The sequence below is a fragment of the Protopterus annectens genome, chromosome 3.part0 (assembly GCF_019279795.1).
Source record: "Protopterus annectens isolate FY-2018-M chromosome 3.part0, PAN1.0, whole genome shotgun sequence".
Taxonomy (NCBI): Eukaryota; Metazoa; Chordata; order Ceratodontiformes; family Protopteridae; genus Protopterus; species Protopterus annectens.
The window spans coordinates 1197228558-1197254654 of record NC_056731.1 but is presented as its reverse complement, the minus strand read 5'-3'; the positions used below and the strand labels follow the sequence as shown (position 1 = coordinate 1197254654).

Here is a 26097-nt window from a genome sequence, read left to right as displayed (position 1 = left end):
AGTAAGAGGTAGAAGGAAGAAGTGTGGGTATGTTGACAACAATAGCCCTGCTCATCCAGGTATAATATTATGGTAAGTGCATAACTTCCACATCTGTTAAGAGAAGATTCAATTTTATCAGCACTGGGCCAGGAGTCCCACACTTATCCTTCAGGATGGTTACCTTCATGGGAACATGCCTTAAATAAAGGTGGCCCCAAAGGAAGAATTAAAGTTAGGCATCTCATCCAGATTTTAGTGTCTTGCAAATATACTTAGTATTGCCCATGTAGCTTCAGCACGAGTATTACCTAAGGATGTATCTTTGAAAAATGCCTGAAAGGTAAGCATTCTCCTAGCTGAGAGATACTCAGGCAGAGAAGACAAAGATCAAGTGTGTTTTTGTAAAAGAATATAATACAGTCAACAATCTGGATAAAGTAATTTGGAGTCAGGTTTATTTTGGGGGGGGGAGCCACAAAACTGCTAGTCCTTCCTTGAAAATGAGGCTCTTTTCACATAAAATCTAAGCTGTCTGCAGTACAGACATCCATATAATGCAGCAAATATCAATCTCTGCAAGCAATGTTAGGAAAGAACGCATGCAGGTTAAAACATTGATTGAGATTTGCTTCATTAGCACCTTAGGCATAAAAAATGGGTTTTCAATGGCACCCTGCCCTTATGAAAAAGTTAAGTATGGAGGATCAACAACCACTAGACACAGTGTTTTACAAGACAAGTATTTCAACTCCGCAGTGGCTATTATCAGAAAAGGAGGAAATATTAATTTCTCTAAAACAAAAGTCCCTAGTTGGCAAAGGATCCTTATAAGGAGATCTAGTAAGAAAGGTGCCTCTTGGTAAGGCCTTACATACTTTTAAAGGTGATAATGATAAAGAGAAGCCTGGTGAAAATTTGAAATGGCTGCAAGGGGGATTTTAAAAAAAGGCTTGCTTAATAATGTCAAAGTAAATCCACAATCAGGGATTGCAGAAAATAGAGCTATAAAGAATCCAAATTTCAACCCATATGAAAAATGTGTTCAATTACTCAATATAGTTTTCTTGGATTTGGTTGAAAAGTAAATATAACGATTAGGGCTATTCTCTATTGATAAACAAAGTCTGTGGGCATTACCGGAACTGAAGAAACCATATGGTTAGATGGAGGGAGTGGAAGTCTGAGTGTCACTTTGTGGACAGGTGGTTCAGCAGGGTTCTAAACAACCTCAGAAATACTGTTTTTTTTTCAGAAAATGATGCATCAATAGAAAAAAACACCAAGATGGAGCTAATCGAATGCCTCTGGACTTGTTTTGCCTTTCTTTCTGTATAAATTTCAGAATATCAGTAAATGAGAAAAAAGCATATAGTCCTACTGAATTTTTTCAATGACTGCAGCCCTGGGATATTTTTCTGAAGAAGGGATAGAAAAAAAAGTTACTTCACTTGGTGCTGGTCAGAAATGCAAAGAACCTGCAGCAAGGCTCCAGCCAGTGACAGAAAAATCTTCCACATTATTGACAGGGTAAGGAACCACTCGTGAGGTATGAGTACACAGTGACTGAGCCTGTCCTCTAGAGAACTGGCCTCCCCAAGAATATGTCTGGCAATCAGAAAGTGTCCTGTTGACACAGCCCATGACCATACCCCCACTGCTTCTTGACGGTGTGGTACAAATGAGTTCCACTGTGTTTATTTATATACCAAATCACTGCCATGTTACTGGTGTGGATGGGTGCAGCAGTATGTAAAAGGGAGTCCTCAAAGGCCAGCAGTGTGAGAAGGATTGCCATCATCTTCAGATCACTGAGGAGACATACATTTTCTGCAGCCTTTCCCTTGCAATGCCCCTTCCCCCACAGGGCAGATGCATTTGCAGTAACAACCACTAAACTAGCAGAGATATGAAAAGGGCTGCTCAGAGTAAGCTTTGATATGTGAAGCCACCATTTTATTTGTGCCTTCTGGAAATCTAGTTGTACTGTGTCATTAAATCTGTCAAATGGGACCACTGAAATTACAAAGTCCAAGTACAGCTGGCAAAGCTAACTATGTCTATAGATGCAACCATTAGACACAGTGCTCTGAGACATAATCAAACTGTTAGAGAATGAATGAATTGAAATACCAAGTTCTGGAACAGAAGAATCCTGCCTAAAGGAAGACAGAATTCTTGTGTTACAGAACTTGGTATTGTAACAGAAGAATTCTGTGAAAGGAAGATGGGCTCTGTAGAATAGTAAATTCAGGTCACTGCTTATGAATGCCAACTTTTGAGAGGGCTTCAAATGTGACTTTATAGTGTTCACCTTAATTAGCAGACTCCCAAGCAGAAACCAACATGTTCCATAATATATATATATATATATATATATATATATATATATATATATATATATATATATATATAAGACAGACTGAGTGAGTGAGTGAGTGCGTGTGTTTAGGTTGGGGGCTGAGATGAAACTGAATGGGAGAATCCGGAATTTATAATGGCTGACTCCTACTCAAAAATGCAGAAACCTCCTGCACTCCTTCAGAGGCAACTGATAACATCAAAACAAGGCCAGCTGTAAGAAGCAACTGATTATGTCATGCTAAATGGAATGATACAGGGCTATATCATAGCAAGTCAATAAAACTTTACTTGTGTGATCAAACAACAGAGGATCTCAATCACTTTCCTCCACAGAGCACTTCACTACCCATGCATTCTACTAACCATATACACATCAGATATCTGACTGCAATCAACAGGGCCAGTCCAAAGTGAAATGGAGCCCTAGAAAAAAGACTCCATTGGCTCCTCTGTTGTGCACTGATCCCCCTTTAACCCACCCAGTGGTCCTTTCCTGTTTCCCTGTATTCTGGCCCTGCACACTATCCAAACAGATTTCTTTCTAGTTTATTCAAGCTTTTTGTTTTACTTTTTATCTTTCTTTCATCCTTTTAACACACCCTAATTGGCCAAGAACGAGCTGCCAGCATACCCAGAAATTAAAGCTGTACTTGTTGACTATGTACATTTCAGGTATCATGGTGTACCAAATAAAAATGCTAACTGGCTAAAGCAACTTATTTATTTATTTTTTTCAGTAATTCTTTATTTATTCTTTTCATTGATATAAAGTAGCAAACATAATAGAACAAGGAGAGGGAACACCTCTTCACAGAAAGCAGTTGTTATACATTGCTGGTAGTACAAAAAGAAGTAAAACAATCAACCAATACTATTTACACTATATACATAGATGCTTTCAGTACTCAAGAGAGAAACTGTTACAGTTCAGTGAGAGTTGCTGTGATTTGGAGTATACACTAGAAAAAGGAGGCAGAAGAAAATTTCGTGAGCTATGAATATAGATTAATATGGAACCTAAGTTAAGTCTGATACATTGTAATGATCTAGGCAAGAATAATATTGAAGATTTGTTTGCATAATTTCCTGTGTTTGATGTTTTTATTCCCCTTATCAATTAAAATTTTATGGGCTAAGAGATGTTTGGTCGCCATTAATCTATAATTCTCCCAGGAGATGTTAGTTAGGTTAATCCAATTGGTTGCTATATAGAGTTTCATTAAGAGAAAAACATTGATCATAGTAATTGCTTGAGTTTTAGAGATATTATTTGGTAGGATACGTAGAAGAGTGAATTCCCAGTATTTTAACCCCCTCTACACACACACACACACACACACACACACACACACACACATTCATATGGCTGTGTACATGTTCTTTAGTTTTTTGATATCACAGCCATACAGTGTGCAAACCATAGCAAACCCTCTTGCATATATATATATATATATATATATATATATATATATATATATATATATATATATATATATATACACACACACACATGTAAACACACATACACACCCCTGTACAGATACTTCCAATTACAGCAAAATGGATGATTATGTACACTCAGATGTCTGATTGGGATTAAATAATAAATAATGGCCAAATGTATTTAAGCTAACTGCTGTCAGAAAAATACAATGAAACCCAATGCAAACAAATACTTGACCATCAATTTCAGACACTTTTTTGACTGTAAACCTCAGATGTCTGATTGTGATTAAATGAATGAATAAATGCATAAACAACTGGCACACAGGGATGTAATCATCTCAGTTCACTGTTGTCAGAATACACACACACACACACACACACACACACACACACACACACACACACACACACACACACACACACTTACTTCTCAACCTCTTAGCTCAAGAATTAGGGACAAAACTAAGAAATAATGTAGGACAAATCTCCAAAGTCAGGGACAGATACTGCACTTATATACTCAGAAAGTTTCTAGAATAACAGGTTTTCTAATAGCATGCTTTTCTGAAAGCTATGAAGTCTGAAATTCAAACATGTGTCATTATTTAGTGACTGCAATCCTCACTGGTTGTGAGGAACATTTCTTCCATTCTAAAACAGCTGGAAGACATTTAATAGGGCCAACTTTAATCTCTTTTTAGAGTAGGTCTAACACTGGGCTGTTGAAAACAGCCCAACATGCAGAGCAAGCAGATTTCAAATTTTTTTTGAAGAACTTGGAATTCCTCAGAACTTAGTGCATGCACAGTACTGCATGCACTGAGTTACAATCCCTATGTAGAAATGAGAAAGTTGACAATTATTTGTAAATAAATAGATTAAATAAAATGCAATTTCTTCATTTTTTTATTGGCAGAGGCTGCATCCCAGCAGTTAGTACTACGAGCTGCCATATGTAGATAGGCTTCTTGGAGGCCTAAAAAGTACATCTAGCCTTGTTCCAATAGACAGGGAAGGATGGCTGCACCATGACCACCCAAAAGGTTCTCTGGGGATAAATTCATTTAGACCCCTCAAATCAGTACTGACCTGAGGTCCTTTGTCTTTCTGCAAACTAAAAAAGACCCAGAGTAATAACTTTTTTATGGGAACTAAAAGGAACATGGACTAATAACTTGATGCTTTCTGATCTGGACTGATCACATGGATGGCTTTTTTCCGCATGACGTCTAATGCTTCTTTTCTTGTTGTACTCTTCTGACAAGAGTGGGATGCCAAGTAAAGGAAAAAGTGGAACTGATGAGGTGTATGGAACGGAATCATATAGCATTTAAATATTACTGTCTTTATCCACGTGTCCCAAATGATGGACAGCCATATTTGCAAGCATAGGACAGACAATCCCCAACTGCCTCTACAGTGGAACAGTCAGAAAAAGTTTCAGAATTAGTCTGAAGGCCACACTGAAAGCAGAGCTGACACATGCTCTGTTGTATCTTAGAAAAGGTGCACTGCAGTGGTTGAAACTAAAAATAAACAGTAAAAAATGTCTTAGCTTCCTTTTTACATTCTCTAAATGTGTTTGAACTGACAGAAAAAAAAACAGCAGATCCATTGAAGGGGGCATTGGTGAAAGTTGTCTTGGAGACTTCAGCAAAGTCTGTGAGATGCAGTCAGATGTGACATTAAAGAGCTATGCTAGTACCTTTTGTCCTAGATGCAACATTTGCTAAACTGAGTCAGTTACATAGCTAAACCAGAAATAAATGAAAAAGTTGTCATCTATGACTGCAGTTTGAATTTGTCCTTCTAGCAACTCATTAGGTAAATGCTTTATTTTTTTAGTCAACTTTCACTGAAACCTGAACATATGAGAAAGCTAACTTATTTTCCTCACGGAAATGTACGTGAAGCGTACACATACTTCCAAAATATGTCCAATACTCTTAATTCCTTATCCAAGGGATGGATAGCAAGACTCTGCAGTGTCATAACCTTTTTTGAGGGCCACAGTAACAATAGAATTCAGCTTAGGAGTCTCTATATAGCAATCCTTGTCTTTGGGAGGGAGGAAGATCTTGTCCAGCCTTCTTGGGACAGGTGGAAGAATATCAGGATTTTCCATGTCCATTTTTATCAACAGGAGGGACCAGCCGGAAAAAGGTTAGCGGGTCTGTAATGTCTCCTACAGGATCTTTTATGGAGAGGCCTGTAAGCTATCTCCATCTCTGCCTTATCACCATAAGTATTTCCCCATATTTGGGGTTATCTGTGTGAGATGGTGGGCAGTCAATGCTCTCATCATTCTCAGCACCTGGGATGAGGGACTCCTGGAGAGAGCCCAACTGCTTCCTCTTACCCCTAAAAATGCTGCCAGACTTTGGAGGTGATTGGTCCATTGATGAAGAAGCAACATGCACTGGGGTCCAGATATCTGAAAATGATCCTACAAGAAACCTCTGATCTCACTGCCCAGCTGACTGAAAAATTATAATGCCCAGGCTGACATCAGAGCGAGAACAAGCACTGACACCAACACATGAATGGTGTTAATGTCAACACTGCACTCAGGATTGAGATTAATGGAGCCTGCAGATGAAGAGTAAAACAGGCAAGGCCAACACTGACAGAGAGTGAATCAGCACCAAGTCCAAACATAACAGCACGACCCCTGATAAAGGAAAGATACACCCCTCGATTTTGCACCCAACATTGATAGTTTCAGCCATAAAGGTCAGAAAACAAACCCAAAGATGCTGGGACTGGCATCAGTAACATCAGCACTGAGACTGACCCTGACAGGTTTACCCAAAATCATGAGCCAAAAGGAAATTCTGACAATGACAGTATCATTGCCAATGGTGTCAACATCAAGGGGGAAGTCGAAACAGAAAGAGTCAACCTCAAGGGCTGCGGTCCTACATGAAGACTACAGCTGATATTGGCATAAATTTTTGTTGGTTCAACTCTGGTCTCCTTATATTCAGCACCAAAAAGGAGGCTCCAGTTTTCTGTCAAGCTGACCTGGAGTACCAATGATGCAGGCATATACAGTAATAATATTGGTGACATGATGCATTATTCAGCTGTATACAAAAGATGAGGGTGAGCTCAACATCTGCAAAGAATCCAGAGTATATGAATCTGAAAGGAAAATGGCTTCTATGATTGTTATTTCTGGCTTTTTTAGGGTAAGTGATGGCTTTTCACTGTGTTGTGGTGTTTATTTTTTCTGCTACTGCTGCTTGGCATTGTTTTGTTTATCTGAAGGATAGCTTGTTTGTGGATTTGGCATTGTTTTTTACTTGAAGAGTAGCTTGTTTGCAGATTTGGCATTGTTTTTTATTTGAAGGGTAGCTTGTTTGCAGATTTTTTTCTATTTAACAAACATTGTTTTCTCAGTTTCACAGTCATCGAATGTCAGGGTATGCTCACCTAGGTAAGAAACCCCCCTGTGGTCTTGCAGTAAGTATGGCAGTTCTCTCCTTTATTTGCTTCAGTTGCAGAATTGTATTTCACTCAGATGAAAGAAGTCTCTTGAACCATTTGCTTTATGTTGGGCTAGACCTTGGTAAAATATTAATGTCTTGGTACACACCACATCTTGATTTGATGCAGTAAGATGCTGGTTTCTTACTGATATTGCTGCACTTTAGACAGATGGCAAGATATAAATACCAGGGAGTCAGAATAACAAAATGCAAATGCTCTGAGTTTTAGTACCAGGGAGTCAGGCTGGATGCATCCACTCTCTTTATTAACATCATAGCAGCTAAGAAGTAAGACAAAGCAACATGACACCCTGGCTACACAAACCAGCCTCATGGGTACATCTTAAAAGTTTCACTGCACTACATGAAAGATTTTCCCTAAGGTTCAGGAAGATGATCACTGCTTGCCATAACTGTCTACAGCAAGTGAGTCAACTGCACTAATACCAAGAAAATGGGATTCAAAGATAATGAGGTCTTTCTAACTGCAGACATAACTATCAGCTCATTAGAATGTTTCTGACAGGGTTCAGCACTAGCACTGTCAAACCTCATGTTGGCAGTGTTTCCTAGTGGCCCATGTATTGCATTTGTAGAGGCAACTCCCTCCCCACAATAACACACATTCACACATACATCCACTTTTCAACAAACAAGCCCCCCCCCCAACCACAGTCATTTGCACTCACAGAACCACTCACATATTCTCTCATACTCATAATCCAAAAGACACACACACACACATCCACACGCATACATACACTAACACTCCCCATCCCCATATCTTTGTGGAACTCACTTGCTTCACAACTGCATCCACAACAGTGAATAGGTAACCACCATCTTTTGACAGCATTCACTTTTTCTGTAACAGTGAAAATGTATGCATCCAAGCAATTGAGCCAGCAGCATAAACTGGGACCCAGTGGCATTTCCAGGGGAGAGCACATAGCTATTTCATATGTGCTGCTCCACCAAACTGCTGCATTATCACATAGTGCTCCTCATGAGAATGCCCTCTACAGTGATCCCCCCACCAGTGAAAATCCACAGAAATAGGGATGGTTAAGAATTGGAAAGGCTTACCATGATGTGGAAAACAATTTTGTTAGAGCTTCCCTCTCATGGTAAACCTTTCTAAATCCCAATCTTTATCTTCTTACTCTTTCCAGCAGACAATGCAGTCATAAATGTGCATCTCTCAGCTGTCTCACAAGTCACTCTTTATTGGCTTTTGTAGACACCACAGCAAAAGAGTCGCTATAATATACAAATTGCTCCAGTGTGCATAAATAATCAAACAGAAGTTCTTACTGGAATATAGAACGATGCTGAACAAGCAGTCACAGGGACGATAAAATGCCTAGCTATATACACCTTTAAGTAGACACATTTAAAAGTTCTTGTCACTCTTTGTGAGTACTTAAAAATGACCACCTCCCAGATCAGTCAGGGCCAAACATGATAATGCTGGTACATATTTATGTCTTCCAATGTAATCATCACGCTAGCCTTAAAGGCAAACAAAGTGGCACTTTTCATGACTTGTAGTGGTAACTTATTCCATAGGCTCAGAATACATTGAATTAGGAACCTATCTCCAGTGACTCTTGTTTATTTGTTGCTGTAAACTTAGGATACTAACAATGACATCTCTCTTGCACCTGCCTCCTTGAAACAACTCAGAGAAGCCAGTCACTTGATATCCAAAGAATTCACTCCTTGCCTACTCTTAGCCCTTAGAGTAGAGGGTGGTAACCACTTAAAATCTGAGGACCCACATTTCTGAGTCCTGTGATATTGAGATCAAATGGTCAAAAATACAGAATTATATATATGAAGTCAGAGACTTCTGTTTCTCAGAATATTCCCCTTTTTCTGAGATGTGGTAATTTCAGAGTTGGTATATAAAATCTCGGGTTGGAAGGCTTGCCCTTCCCACAAAAACAAGTTTAAAGGTAGAAGCATAGCTAGGGTATGGTGAACGGGACAGCCATTTAATGTGCAAGGTATCAGGGGGCATATATGGCAGATACATTCTTTATTTCCAAACTCCTCAAATGAGCAGGCAGGCAGTAGAGATGGAAGGAAGGACTTTGTAAGATCAAAGAAATGACCTTTTCGGTTTTCATGAAGAACATGGAGCTTAAGGGCATTAGGTACCTAGTGCTCACCATTTGCTCTTCTCATGTATTTTCAGTCTTATGTTTTCAGTATCTCAGACTCCCTAATTCAAGTCTTGGGATTTCAGATAAATCAAGTCCATTGACTACTGTCCACTGTTTATTTGCTAATCTAGAATTCCATTCCCTTCAAAGGATGTTGAAGGTGGTCTTTTTTGCCAAAAACTAAGTGTAGCACAATTGGAAAACATAATAACCTAGTTAGGCACTCCAGATCTCAAGCCTTCTTACCAGCAAAGATGAAATCCTTTCCTTCATTACTAAGGATATGCTCATAAATTAGGACTATTTTTACTGAGCACCTAGTGCTCAGGATCAATGGTGAGAGTGTGCAGAGGGTTAAGAGTACGAAATTCCTGGGTGTACACATATCAGAGGATCTCTCGTGGTCAGGAAACACGTGACAACTGTTCAAGAAAGTGCACCAATGCCTCCACTTTTTAAGAAGGCTGAAAAAAGCTAAGCTTCCTCATCATGTTCTCTCCAACTTGTACAGAGGTGCAATTGAGAGCATCCTCACTTGTAATTTCACAGTGTGGTTTGGAAGCTGTACAGTTGCAGAAAAGAAGGTGCTACAAAGAGTGGTGAGGGTTGCAGACAAGGTAACAGGTTCCAGTAACAGGTTCCAATCTTCCATCGATACAACATCTTTATTCTCCAAGAAGCAACCGAAAGACCACCAAAATAATACAGGACAACACGAATCCTGCGCATGGACTGTTCAAGCATCTGGCATCAGGCAGGAGATATCGTAACATCTGCTGCAGGACTACGGAATTCAGTAACAGTTTCTCCCCTACAGTGATTAGACTTCTGAACTCAGGCACTAGTCCCAGGGGTCTGGACACATAAGTTAATTTTTATTTATTTGTGCAATATATACTTACATATACTCCAAGTAAGTGCAATATTTATTTATTATATCCACAGTAAGCATTATTTAACTCACTCAAGTGCAATATTAGACAAACAACTTGGGCATTTCAATCTGTTGTGTGTTTTGTATTACTTTAAGTAGGGTAGTTAATTTAACTCAGGTAAGGGTATTCTTTTTGTGCATGAGTGCTGGTAAATGTCTACTCTTTTTTGCATGTATTGGGAGTAGTACTGTATTTAATTATGTTCATTCATTTATTTGTATGTGTTGTTTCACTTTCCTTTGTAAGTTCAGGAATTGAGCTGATGCATGAAATTTCATTTAGGCTACACGTGTATAGTTCTAAATGGCAGTAATGTTTATGTTGACTTTTTTTAACTTTGACTTCTTGACTGGTACATTATTGTCTCCATGCTGCTGTAGTTTAGGGGCTTTATTACTTGGGTTATTTGTATATGTGCACTGAGCTTGAAGGAAATATACACAGAGCTTTTTTATAGCATCGATAAACAAATGTTTTATATTTCACACAGTTACACACAAATAACCCACACAGATATATATCTGTGCATGTATATTATATATGTGGATCAGTGTCAAAAAATAATAACCACCAAAGTGTGAGCAGGTTGAACAAATCTTCATTTATTTGCCTGTACAGCTGGAGACACTGATGGCTCTTTTTAGAAGTGAAGTAGCAATTTATTTTTCTGCACAGCTTTTAGTCAATTAAATAATTGCTTTTCTCTCTCATTTTTATAACTTCTGTATCTTCCTTTGGCCTGTGATTCCCTCTTGGTTGCAGTCCAGGGTCCCATAGTGCCTACATCTTTTTGTTGGTTGTCCTTCAGATCTCGGCTGCTGTGAACTATACAGTGGTCTAATTACTGTTACTCATCCTGTTGATTAACTGTACTCTCTCCTAACCTATTATGCCTGCAGGCTGCTGTGCAGCAGAACAGAGATATGTGCTTTCTTTGTTAGGCTTCTCAGTTTCTGCTCAGAGCTAGCTTCCACATTTCTTCCATCTCTCCCTTTCACTCCTTACCTTGGATGAAGCCATCTTCTCCTCTGCTATTGGAAAACTCATATAACCCAAAACTAAGGGTTATCTTCTCTTTTTTACCACTCTTTAATACTGCTTTTCAGCTTATTGTTATTCGCACTTCCTACATGAGTGACCTATAAGCTGTAGACTATTACCAGGTGTCCTCATGCTCCCCCATCAGTTTCAAGACCAACATCACCATCAGTACATTTTCTTTTATTTTACTTTTTCCATACCACAGAGTCAATAAAATAATAAAGTAACAATATAGAATGATGCTGTCTTTCATATCATCACCACAGTTAATAGTAATCAGCCCTGTTATTGATTAAATACATCATTTCTGCGTTAAGCTGCTTCTTATCCCAGAGATACTATAGCAAAAGAGGTGATCAGAATAAAATGGTTAAGTACTGTATAAATCAAGTTACTGTACATGAAAGTGTTCATTTTCATGATTTAAAAATAAATACTTGTTCCTTGGCTACTGTGTGTTAATTTGATCAACTTCACTTAAGTAAATATACTGTTGGTTACTTCCTGCTTACTCATAAAAAATAAATCTAAACCACTGTTAAAAATGTAAGCATAGAAGTACATAGTTTCAGACGGATGATTTGGCAATGTTATCTAAGGGTAATAAAGCTTTTACTCAGCTGTGCATATATAGACTTTACTGACAGTTGAGATGTTACCCATTTTGTGTTGTATATATATTAACCCTCCTCTAGTTTTCTATTCTAATCTTTTTCATGCGTCAATACACATTATTTTTTAATTCAATCAGATGCATTGTCCTACCTTGTATGTAGAGCCAGTTTTGATGAAGTTTTTTTCTAACACATTGTCCAGGGCTGGGTCCAGTTCTTCACCAACATCCTCAATCAACAATGGCCTTCCAAGAGATAAGCTATCTTCAAGATGGTTTCTGAAGTACTTATGGTTTAGTGATGTAATCTAAACCAAGAAATGAAAAGTCAGAGTAAATTTTATCACTGAGGTTTGGGCAAAGAAAGACGGACAATATAGCAAATAACTGAAGACTTAGAGCACATAGTATCACTAACACTTAAGTGTTAAACTATTCTCAAAAGACTGCACTGTGCAAATGCAATTACTCTCTTACTCTGCAGAGTACATCTTTTATAAATCACATATGCAATAAAATACCACTAAAACAGTAGACAATAAGAGATTTATGCCCAGCCTAGCATTTGTGCATTCATACTTGTTTAGCATATTGCCAAACAAAGGAACCACTATGTATGTTACATTTTTACAGTTACATTACTACCGCCCTCAGTAAGTTGTTGGTGTACAGGATCATTAATTTACATACTTATGTCTAATAATACATGACCATGTTCATGGGTCTACTGCCATACCAGGATCATATTCCACTTGCAATACCCCACTGCAGTCAGATAAACAGTATATTTATTACATGATCTGCCTCAAATGGTCCATTAAGCCAAAGTTTCACTAACCTACAGGTACATGACAATGATCCTACAATACCTGCTGAAACAGTGATGAATGCAATAGCACCATAAGAAACAAGCATAGCAAATAATATACAGTGGAGCTGCAGTACTGTTGTAGGAATGCTGTACACAAGGCACACAAGTATATACACCATTCCTTGTTTTACTATTGCATTATAAAACTCAGTTATCTTATTGTCTTACTTTTTACTACAAAGTCAAAGTTGAAAATGGTCTCTTGGGTTCAACATACTTATTTTAAATGATAAATACAAATAGAAACACAGTTCAGATGAATTAAAAGAAAATGCTGTTGGGCCACTACAGTAAAATATAACCACTTTCATCTAGTAAACTACATTCAAGATATATAGACTTCAGGATCAATATTGATGACACAGTAATGGTGTTTCTTAAATGAACTGTGCTAAGCACTTTTATGTCATGTCATACTAAAATAGAAGAACTACATATTAATAAAACAGAGATTAGGTGTGAAGTGAAAGCCCTACTATACTAAAAAATAATATGACAGTGAAATAAAACAGATGCCTCAAAGAAAAGGTTACTCTACTATATAAGCAAAACTGGCCACTCTCTAACCCTCAGTTTTCATCACCTGACTTTCAAACTTCCCCCTCTCACTCTTCCCTTTACGCTACCTTCTACCCTCTCCCCCTTCTTAATCTCGTTCTGTCCTCCTCTTGGGCACATTATAATATTATTAGTCTGAGTTCATTATAAATGTTCTGATTGCTTTGTTTAGCTTTGGAATGGCATAATGTTAGTTTTCAGATTATTGTCTGAGATTTAAATTTTATTTATTTATTTATTTATTCATTTTACATTTGTTTACTGGGTAATGTATGGCTGGGCTGAGAGCCCATTTTCAGAGGAGACCTTGGGGAGAAAAGGTCCACAACATACAATACAATTTAGATAGTAGACTAAAACAATATGACTCAATACATACTAGTTAATTTCAACATACAAAACAATTTAGACAGTACACTAAAAACAATATGAATCAATACATATTAGTCAGTTTCAACAGAAAAGCACAGCATTTACAGTACTTGAGATTAGAGCACATATAGTGTATATGTACATCATGTAAAAACTGGCTAATAGTTTACATGTGGAACTCCGAGGAAATTAAAAATACAGATTGAGTAAGAAATTGAAAAGCTAGACAGTTTGTAACTACATAAATTTGTGAGAAAGAGTTTCCGTGAGTAGAAGAGGCAGACAAAAGGAATGACAGGGTAGACAGCTATTGATGCAGGAAGAGAGAAAAAGCAATGGTCTGTATGTAGGAGAAAAGATGAGGTGGTGCTGGGCATTAAAAGTTATCCAGGAAAGCAACAGGGGCATAGCCATTTGTTTTTAAGGTGTTCTTTCAGTTTCTGTTTAAAAGCAGGATAGAAGGAGTACTCTGTATGTTTAGGGGAAGGGAATTCCAGTACTTAGGAATTTTGTTTCAGTAGAGGGAGTCTCCGTGGGTGTTATGAGACTGTGTAATTTTGAGCAGTGGGTCTGTTGGTGGTCCTAGGGGATCTGCTGCTGACATGTAGTTGGACCAGGGATGAAATTGCAGGGCAGTCATTTGGGTTTTGAATAATTTTGTGGGTGAGGGTGAGTTAGTTTAGTGTTAAGAGATTTTAGAGTACAAGCCATTTCACTGATTTACAGCAATGCAGTGATGAGCTTTATGAGGGAGACTGGTAGCAAACCCAGCTATTTTGCTGTAGCAGGACTCAAAGTTTTGGAGGTCGGCTTTGTGTAAGTTGGTGAAATTTTGTGAGCAGTATAAAAGAGTGGATAGAAGGTGAGATCTAGCAGTGGCTAGCCTGGCTTGTGGTGTTAGATAAGGTTTAGCCCTATAGAGAGCACCGAGTTTAGCATGGACTTTTTTGATTGTTTGTGATATATAGATGTCAAATTTTAGTCAGTCATCTATGGTAATACCTAGGAGTTTGGCCTGTTTTTTTGGCTCAATTTCAGTGTTGTTTGTGGATAGACTGGAGAGGGGTTGAGAGGTGCTTTTGTTAGATTTGTTTGCGAATATAATTAACTTAGTCTTTTTAGGGTTAAGAATGAGTTGGTGGCTAGAAAGGAATGATTCAGTTCTTGAAATGTTTTTTGCATCTTGTCTTGGAGTTCTAGGGGGGAGGGGACTGATATGATCAGGGTTGTGTTGTCAGCATACTGTATGATTGAGGCTAGTTCGGTTGCAGACATAATATTATTTGTAAAGATGATGAAAAGAAGGGGGCACAGTATGGACCCTTGGGTACAACAGTGTTAACCGTCAGTAGAAGGGAGAGAGAGTGGTCCTATCTAGTAGCCTGTTGCCGGTTTTATAGATAGCTGTGGAACTATGTTAGGGTTGATTGACTGAGGTTGTAAGTGTCTGTTACAACTGTTTGCTTACTACTATGTCTCTTATATTGCCTCAGTTTTCACTTGCATATTCCAAGCTAGCCTGAAAATAGCCCATGTGGATCAGTGCTACACCCCCAGTTAACAAAAATGTAGCGTTTATATCACGTTATCGAAAGATGAAAATAGCGAACGCTATTTCATCGGCCCCAAAACATCTAAACATGAAAATATCGATCATTCAGAAAAGCAAATTTTTTCCCATGGAAAACATTAGCTGCTCCAAAACACATACACACAACACAAGCACATCAAACAAACAGCAACCACATACATACACAAATTCCTACATCTAATGCTACACTAAACTAAACATACACTACTATTTACCCACTTACCTTAACCCAAACCCTAACTCTAAGGTCTGTCACTATCGCACACTCACCTAACCTGCGCCCTAACCCTAACTCACTTAAACCGCCCCTAACCCTAACGTACAATCGCACACTTACCTGAACCCAACCCGTAACTTTCCACCACAGCGCTAAGAATAGCGAAGCCACAGAAACGGCAAACCGATTTCTTTCCCGAGGAAAGAATCACTGTTCTGTAGCTTCGCTATTCTTAGCGTTTGCTGAATAGTGTTCGATATCAGAACATTCGAAGTTTTAATACTTCGATGTTCTGATATAGACCCATAATGTAGATACATAAATTAAATAAATAAATGCATAAATACCTGGGCAAAGAATATCTCACAAAGTATACTGCTGCTGTGGAACAGACTCCCCAGCAATATAAAACAAAGTTCATCCCTGTCGATATTCAACAGCAACTTACATCTATGGCTGTGGAACAAAAAGTTTATCCCAGAACTGCTCCCTGTAATTCTACTGGACACAGGCAGTTACAAAATCCTTTATCCTGTGCATAGCTCCCCTCAAATTATCTGTGGTATGATCCCAGTTACTCTTTTTAGGGGTAATATATAATTATTGACCATGGGATAGGTAAGGCCAATCTATAACCAAACAGGATAGGTTATTTCAAGCACAAAAAGGGAAACTGGCTAGGCTTAAAATGGTCCACAAGGACAGCTAGCCTAGTACTTACCTATGAACCTATAAAAATTAGCCAGATGGGCAGGTGACCTCTTATCACTGGGGCTGTATACCACTAAATATCGTAAATTGATTAGAACTACATCATCAACTAATATATACACAGCTTCTTACCACCTATAAAATTATCCAGCATCCGTCTGCTTATTCAGCACTAAATACCATTCTACACAACTATGTTCTCAAGCAGTCAGTATGACCAAATACTCCTATCTGTCCACAAACCTATCAAAACTGCTAGGCATGGTCTGTACTCTTATCATGTTGCGAAGGCCTGGATCTCCTTAATTGTATCCATTAAGTCAATACCCTCTCGCCCATCTTTCAAAACCATTCTGAAAGACTCCCTAGCCAAAATCTGGTTTTGTTCTTGCTCAGCCCCAGGAAAAACTATATTCCTGAATATGGACAAGTACCTATTTATACCTTACACCTCCGTATTCTCCCTTCCTCACCCACTCATTCCTTACTGCAATCAATTTCTCTCCCCTGACTCTCTTTCTAAATGTTCCATAATTCTGTTTTTTTTCTCTCTCACTTCATATTGCAATTCCTGTTTGTATTATACTAACTTACCTTTAATTTCTCAATAAACTGGCTCAAATTACTCTAATTATTAAATCACTGTCCTATAAAAGGGATCTATTCTTAACCAACATTTTTCACATTATGTGTAATTTCGTATAATGATTTAAACTGTAGATGGTTTGTATTATTTTTGAAGAATGTAAAATTATTGTTCTTAAAAAATTTTGTAAAACTTTGCAGCTTTTCTCCCTGGACCTCCACTGAAAATGGGCACCTACCCAGTTGGACTTTCCCAGTAATCAAATATCAATAACTAAACAAAGAATATCATATCATGCTGAATGGGCTCAGAAAACCTGCAAATGGTGAAGACAGGATTAAAAGACAGAAGGGTTTATGAACAGCATACTAAGGGGAAAACAGCATTTCTTCTTTCCTGGAAGAAATACAAGAAGTAGGTCAGTACTACAGTTGATTTATTCTGGTCCACAGACCCTTTTCTAACCATGGCACCTAGTCATTTGTAAAAACAACACATTTTTTTTGAAATTATATTGTGGATACATAAATAACAAATTGCAGCAAAGACTGACAAAAGCACACAATAAGCATCAGCAATACACTAGCATATTTTACTACAGGTGCCAGTTCACATTTTAACAAGAAATGCAACCAGTCTCACCTGAAGTTCATTCCGGGATTCCTTATTCTTAATCCATATCTTGCCCTGGGTTTGAGGATCAATTAATAAAGGAAAGCGTGCAGCTTTTGTCACAATGATACCATTTTGTATGGACAAATCATCATTCGGTAATCCCTGAAGATTCCACTCACTAACAGTCGGTGCATCGATGAGCATTTCTGTAAGATTCGAATTGGCACCAAATGGGATTTTACGTGTCTTCATTTCTTTCTGCCAATCCGCCAGAAGAAGGTTACGGAATTCCTGATTGAATGGACCAGAATAGGAGAGAAAGGCTGTGGCCAACAGTACATCACCTAATGAAGTTTTTCAAAACAAAAAGGAATAATCCAGTTGGCATTCATATCAAGGACTATTCTTTAACTAATGATGACAAAAAAAATCAGCAAAGAATTATTAACTTACCTTAATTACATGGCTGTACAAGAATTTAACAGTTTTTCCAGTTTTAAAAAAGATCAAATCAGGAGATTTAAAATGTTTATTTATTTTAGCAAATTAAGAGAGGAAAATCACAGAAACTTGCTAATCAGCAGAATTAACAGAAGGAATGGTTACTGTATAAAAAAAGTAGGGGTCCAGGAGATTTCAGTGAATCCATTTCTTTTTCATATGTTCTAGAACAAAGAATGGCAAACTGCCTTTAATTTTCATGCCCAACAAAACTAGCAATTGTAAAACTGCCAACAGGTGACTTGCTGTCATTTGACATTGCATTGAAGAAGAATGTTTCACAACACTTTTAATGGACAGAGGGAAACACAAAGCACTGTTCAACAACTGGAGATTGAGAGGACAACTATTTCTTCAGTAATCTTTCACCAGCACTAGCAATATACTGTAAGATGCGTCTTTATCCTTGGCTTTAATTTTTAATTTATACAATGGGATAGAAGAGAGGTCCCAGGAATCTGGTGGTTACAAAATACTGACAAGTAACATGGCAAGCAGGAACAGCTGTAGTGGATAGTTGACTGTACAAGAAGGCAAACACAGCAGGCAGCCATGGAAGAGAAAACAACAATAACTGTATTAATTAAATATATGATAATGTACAACAAATTGTGATGGGGTGGTAACTTGAAAATCAAAATGCAAGAACATTCAGAAACAAAAATGTGGTAAACCTCATGCCACGGTAAGAGCCATTTCTTATAAAAAAAAATAAAAACATTTGAAAGCTGAGAAAGCGAAAGAGAGGGGAAAAATTATGTACTGAAGACAGGATGTGTTAGCAATGAAAATAATAGACCTTGGACAACAGATGAGGGCAATTATTCAATAGTCTCCCCTCTATGATACACTGTCTTTACCAGAAAACTAACTACATATGCCTATTTCTCCTCAAACTGGCATTCTGTTTGTCCCGCATATTCTTAAATTATATCACTGTTTTTGAATCTGCTACCTCTTACGTAAGTCTAGCTCATTAAATTCATCTACAACTCAGTGTAAAAGTACTTTCTCTCGCACATCCTAAAGCCAATCAACACACACACCCTGATATTTATGAAGGTAGTCTGAAGAATCATAACTGTATTCTGTGCACTGTCTTCGGTATGCTGATGATGACCACTGCAATTCACCCCTGAAGGCACACACATTCCCATGATCATAATTAGTGCACAAGAATGGGTACCAGGAGCTCTTGTGCTCAGGAATGATAAGCAGTGCTGCACAGACTGATAGGGCTACACAGTGCTAGTGAGTAAGGCATCCAATTAGGCATGCTGTACAGTAATCACTGCTTCACTCAGTAGTGCTCACTGTCATCAAGGATTGTGATTCACAGGAGAAATCACGGTCATTAGACAAAATGGTGAAGATGGGTCATTACCATACTGTAGTAATGAGGGGATCTGGTACTGTGCTATCTCATGCAGGCAGGAGTTCTTCAGCATCATAGTGAGGGAGCAAGACAAGGTAGCCTGCGGCAGCATGTTTCCTGCACTGCAGGGGACTCTGTTGCTGGTAAGAATTTTCCTTGAGTGTAACAGAGGTGTTTTTTCCCCCTGAACTGGTATGTTGCTTCAGTAGTGCAAGCTAAGCATCATAGTGGTAGGCTGCAGATATTGCTAATCACTGTGCTGACAAGTGCATCACACTTTGCAGTTCATACTGCTCTCCCATAGTTTATGCTGTCAAGACCAAACAGTACTGTATTCCTGCTCATTTTGTGAATGGTGTATGATCAAGATGGGCTGGCATATCGGACTGGATTGCTAGTACACAATGCAGCAAAACTCTGCAATAAGTCTTGCACAATTTTGTTCTACTGCATTACAATATTTATGAATAACATAGGATTTTGTACATTATTCCAGGGAACACAAATACTGCAACACATCATTTTCTTCAAATTTTGTCTCACTCTGCCTGCACAAAATTTTTTTGTTAGGTACTGAACATATTAGGTCATGCTATGCTATTACAACTTTTTTGGCACAAAATTCCTATCAGTGTACTGTCCCAGAGCACACATTACACATGTCTGTAGCCATTCTTCCCTGCAGAAGAAAACTCTACATTATCCTAGCTGTCTCTTTTTGAACTATCTCCTTCATGTGAATATATTTGTGAAGAAGCTGTGTCTTCAGAAAGTACAGTTGTGTAAGATCTTACCATAATGGTAGATGTCCTTCTTTTCATTGTTGCAGTATGCTGTACAATAGGCATCCCCTGCCAAGGGTGGCCTGACATCTGGCCAGTATACCAAAGCCTTTAGGTTGCTTTACTGTACCCCGTATGTGACATGTATGCTCCCCACGAATATTGTGGGGCATAAAGGTGATGTCCGGATGTACCACATTTAGAACTGAGAGCCCTAGTAGAAACACCAGTCCAAAGCAAAAGGAGGTAACCAGTAAATCCAAAAGAGGAAAGAACCTGGGGAGGAGGGAATGAATACTGCAACAGTGAAGAAAAGGACATCTACTTATAGGGTAAGGTCTTGTACAACTGTACTACGTCCTTCCATTTCACTGTTGCAGTATTCTTTACAATACGGAGAGTGGAAAAGCTCAGGAAGAAGAGAGGGAGGAGGAAGGACCAGCAGAGCTCTCTAGGAATCCATGATGGATGGCCCTAGCAAAACCATCTCTGGCTCTGGCTATCACATCCAATGTATAGTGCTTGGTAAACGTATGTACAGAAGTCCAGCTAGCTGCCTCAAGAATAGAGTTACTATCCAAACCCTTGAAAAAAAGCACCAGAAGAAGCCACAGCCCTAGTAGAATGAGTCTTTTTTTTTTTTTTGTAAAGATAAATAACATATTTATAATTCTAAAACATTACTAACTTCAAACCATTATATAACTATTTACATTGGTGTCTATGCAAATAACATTGAAATTCTATATTATATAAAGTTAGAAACATAAGATGATATATCTTCTTCGATATTTTCAGGTATTTCCAGTACTTTCATCCAAGAGTAATAGTAAGAAGTAAATCTTTTAGTTCTGTTCTTCACTGTTAATATTTCCATGTGAGCAACTGTTGTTGTTAAAGTCTCAAATTCCTTGAACGTGAAGCCTCATTTTCCAGTGTATAGTTATGATTTTATGTGAAATTGCCAATAGTGACCATAGGATTTTAGTGTCTTTTTGGTACACAGTTTGGAATAGGAGAGTTGAATAAAATTAAAGACTTTGTTAATTGAAAATTATCATTATAAACAGTCTGAAAAAAATAATTAATGGATTTCCAGTACATATTGAGACATATACATTCATAAAAAACATGCTGCCAATCTGCTTTTATCTTGGTATGGCATCTCCAACATTGATCTTCAATAGAATACATTTTGGCTAACCTATGTGGTGTATAGAAACGGTTCTACCTGACATAATCGAAACCACACAACACCGACAACCACATCACCGACACCACATATTCGACAGTCCATAAACACGAAACCACACATAACCGACAACGAAATAACCGACGGTACACAAACACGAAACCCCATACAAAACAAAACACATCCCCATTCCACAAACCACACACACAACACAAGCACACCAAAATCCTTACAAGCCCACACTAAACCTTACCCTAACCCTAAGGTCCACTAACTCACTTAATAACCCTAACTATCGCTCCCTAACCCTAACTCACTTAACCCACCCTAACTCACTTAACCCTAACTCCACCCCTATCCCCACAGACCGTCAATCTCCACACTTACCTGCTCGCACCCTAACGTCCGTCACTGCATACTCACAGCCTTTCCCCATGTCGGCATCCTCGGCGTTGGTGTTGTCATCCGTCGTGTCGGTCTTCTGCATTGTCGATGTTCTGCAACCCGCGATTCGCGTCGGTCTTCTTAACTTCGATCTTCTGGAGCTCATTCGATGTCGGTCTTCTCAGCTGTCGACGAAGTCAGGTAGAACCATAGAAACTTCTGTGTAGATATCTCCAAGTGAATAATTGCCAGTATTTTGATAATGTAGAAAATTTGGAAGATTTTAGAATATTACTTTTTTCTTCTTCAACTGGAGGATGGTTGTTTATTAAAGTATAATAATCCCAGTATGATTTTTCATGATAGTCTTTTTTTTAACAATTTTATAGATATTAGACAAATAACCTGTACCCTGATAAGGCTGTTTTGTGATAAGAATAAGGTATTCAATGAGTTTTGGAGTTTCATGTCTAACTGAAGGTTGCATTTGTTCTATTTTATTTATAAGAAAATGCCTTAGATTTTGTAAAAACAGCCAATTGTCTTTATTTATATTATAATTATAAATTATCTGTTCCTTTGTTAGAATTTTCCCTTTCTCTATAAGTTGATGCCAAAAGAGTAATGTTTCTTCTTTAAGTATATTTATTTTAGATATTTGGAATGTATCTAGAATATTTGGTGTAAAAGCTATAGGAAAATAAGAAAAATCCAAGAATTAATATTTGGTATTTTGTTTATATATGTTCTGAACACTGAAAGTGTAGAACTTACATAGTTTGATGGCAATTTATTAATATTATTCCTTTTCCTAAAAATAATCTTTTAACATCCATATAAGGGGTGATGGTATTACTGTTAAGTTGTCTTGTATGTGATTATAATTGATTTCTATGTAAATCTGCTCATGGGCTTGTTTCCATATATGTGTGTATGAATTATTTAACCATAGTGTTATGTTTTTAATAACAGATGAGGTAATATATAAATCAATATCCGTAAATTAATTCCACCATCTTCCCAATCTGGCAAATGTTTATTTAAGGCTATACGGGTTTATTTGGAAACCATAGAAAATTTAAAATTAGTTTATTGTATCTTTGAATAATATATTTGGGAGGTGGCAATGAAAAATTTTGTATTAAGTATAATATTTTGGGAAATATGATTATTTTAATAAGATATAATCTGTCTGCTGTTGAAAAGATATATTTATTCCAGTAACCAATTGTTTGTTCTATTTTGTCTAGTATTTTATTATAGTTAAATATTAGAGAATCTGTTAATTCATTGAGTAGATTTATTCCCAGATATAATAATTTACTTTCTGTTACTATATATCCTTTGTTTATATTATTTTTTTTTTTACAATTACAGGGCATAATTTTAGTTTTGTTTTCATTAAATTTTAAGCCTGAAATATTTTGAAATTTATTCATGGAGTTAAATAGAGCATTCAAAGTCTCATTTGCATCTGAGAGAGTTAATAGTATGTCATCAGCAAAGAGTTGGATTTTAAGGTTTAACATTTTATTAATACAAATGCCCTTTATGTTATTGTTTGATCTGATTTGATTTGCAAAGGGTTCTATGAGTAATGCAAATAACAATGGTGATAAAGGGCAACCTTGTTTAGTTCCCTTTTTATTGTTATAGGGCCTGATCTATATGATCCCAGTTTAACATATGCAGTAGATTTTTCATATAGTATTTGGATAAGATTATTAAAATTAGAAGGAAAGTTATATTCTTTTAAAACTAGTGAAAGAAAGTTCCAGTTAACTTGAATCAAAAGCTTTATTAATATCTAATGAGATTACATTTAAATTTAGGACTTTATGTTTGCTATAATCTATTAATGTTAGTATTCTTTTAATATTATCTGAAGTATTTCTTCCTTTAATAAAACCTGTTTGATCTTTGTGAATTAAGAAAGGAAGAAAGTGTTTGATCCTATCTGCGTATATAGCCATAAACATCTTGTAGTCTATATTGAGTAATGATATTGGCCTATATGAGGAACACTGTTTCTCATCTTTATCTGGTTTGATAATTGGGGATGTCAATGAATATTTCCAAGAGGGTGGTATATTCAAATCTTTATTGGCTATATCATATACTTTTAATAATAAAGATATGGCTTGATTGGGTATTAATTTATACATTTCTGGTAGCATATTGTCTGGGCCAGGTGCTTTATTTGTCTTGAGCTTTTTAATTTGTGATTTTAATTCTGTCATATTGATTGGTTTGTTTATAATGTCTATTTGTTCTTGTGTTAATTTAATATGAATATTGTTTTCTAAGTATTTTTTATATCCTTAGTAGGTGTATCTTGAGTATTTATGGAATTATCAATGTTAAATTGAGTCTGAATGCTTCTAAAATATCATTTAGTTCCGTAACTCTTTTGTTAGTATTGGGAATAAATATTTCTTTTATTTGCTTAGATTTAATTATTTTTTGTTCTATTAGTTAAGTATCTCAGGTGTGCTGAATTAGTAGAGTATGAGTTTATTTTTATCTTTTCTAAGTTAATCATAATCTTATGGTGTAGCAATTCTGTATATTTCTTATTGATTTGTGTAAGTTCTTGAACTTGAGTAGCATTACCCTTTTGTATTTCCAGTTTCAATTTATCTGCTTTGTTTTGTAAGTCTAGCATATCTTTATTCCATAACTTCCTTTTATTTATGTACCAGGATAATATCTTCCCATATGTAACTGCTTTTAATGAATCCCAGACATATATTTCTGAAATATCTTCTGTGTAATTTATTTCTAGAAAGTTTTTGATTGTTTCTTCATAAAATTCTTTGAAATCTCTCAATTTTGTGATGTAGGAAGGTATCCTAGTAATGGGATTTGAATAAAATGGTGTAAGCTCTATCTCAAAGACTATGGCATTATGATCAGATAAAGGACAATTTATGATTTTGACTTTGTCAATTTTTTTATTAGGTCATTGGCAACATATATTCTATCAATTCTAGAGTTAGTTTTATATCTATGAGAATAAAATGTGAAGATTAGTGAGTCTGGTTCTGCAAATTCATTTATATCTTTTAAATACAATGTATCTATAAATTTTGATAGTGCTTTAGAGATGGGTTGTTTTCTTCTTTTGGATTTAGAATCTGTATCTTTTCATTCATTATACAGTTGAAGTCTCCTGACAATATCAGGCTACCCTTAGTTAAATGAATTATCTCTTCAAAATGCTGTTTAACTGTTTTTAATCCTAGTCCTGGGATCCAATATAGATTTACTAACGTATAGATTCTCTTATTTAACTCTATTGAAACTAGACAAAACATACCTGATGTATCTTGATGAGTAGTAATTATTTTAGGTGTTATAGTTGAGTTAAGTAGTATAGCTACTCCTCTTTTTTGTTTTGTATTGAGAGTTTATTAGTACTGTGTAATTATTAATATTTAAGTTGTTTATATCTCTATCTAATAAGTGTGTTTCTTGTAAAAAGACTATTTGTGGTTTATGTAAGTTTATGTACTTGAATAGGCTTCTCCTTTTATTACTATTATTTAGACCATTAACATTTATGGATAAACATTTCATTTCCTAGTTTTGAGTTTGTTTTATGTGTGAGTTTATGTAAATATTGTTTATTCTTAGTTCCATCTTGGATACAGAATTCAAAAAGTTTTTCTTGTATGATTTTTGCATGTTTCTGAGTGACACCAAAGTGATAGAATAAAAAAAAACAAAGAACTTCCAAACTTGTAATTCTTAACCTTAAAAACATTCCCTATTGCTATGAGGTAATATACCTCTTTGTTTGGTTAGTGAATCTAACCAAACAAACTTTCTACCCTCACAAATAATATTTGGATCAGTTTCTCTTATCCTCTTAGTTTTAAATAAAGATAATTGAATAATATATTAAGATAATCTAATCAGCTAAAATATATACATATATTCTTTACTCATCTTATTGTAATTCAATAATACTTACTTCTAAGCAGGTTTCAAAAAGGTACAAATATTTAGATTAAGGTAGTATCATTTCAAAATAATTTAGGGTATTAATAAACATCATGTTAAAATCTATAACTGTATATTTCATACATCTGTTGAAAACTATTTACTGACATTACTGTATAATACAGTACCATTGTTGTGCAATTGTTTTAGACTACTCAAGTCCGAAACCAGTGTTTAAATTAATATTTGCAAAGTCATATTGGAATAAAAACATGAATAGTTCTGAAACCACATCATATTTCATGTTTAACATAAACTGAAATGCGATACAATGTATAAGTATATTAATATTTCTTTAGT

At 36.5% G+C, this 26097-nt stretch overlaps 1 protein-coding gene across 1 annotated transcript in view; it reads right to left on the bottom strand.

Annotated features, from left to right (window-relative positions):
• Positions 1–26097, bottom strand: part of DNAH5 (dynein axonemal heavy chain 5) — a 1226896-nt gene that overhangs the window by 501572 nt on the left and 699227 nt on the right. Inside the window, exons 25-26 of the mRNA XM_044065791.1 lie at positions 17586–17902; positions 12190–12345 (exon numbers count right to left, since the gene is read on the bottom strand). Of these exons, the coding sequence (XP_043921726.1) occupies positions 12190–12345; positions 17586–17902 (473 nt within the window). The remainder of the gene's footprint in view (positions 1–12189; positions 12346–17585; positions 17903–26097) is intronic.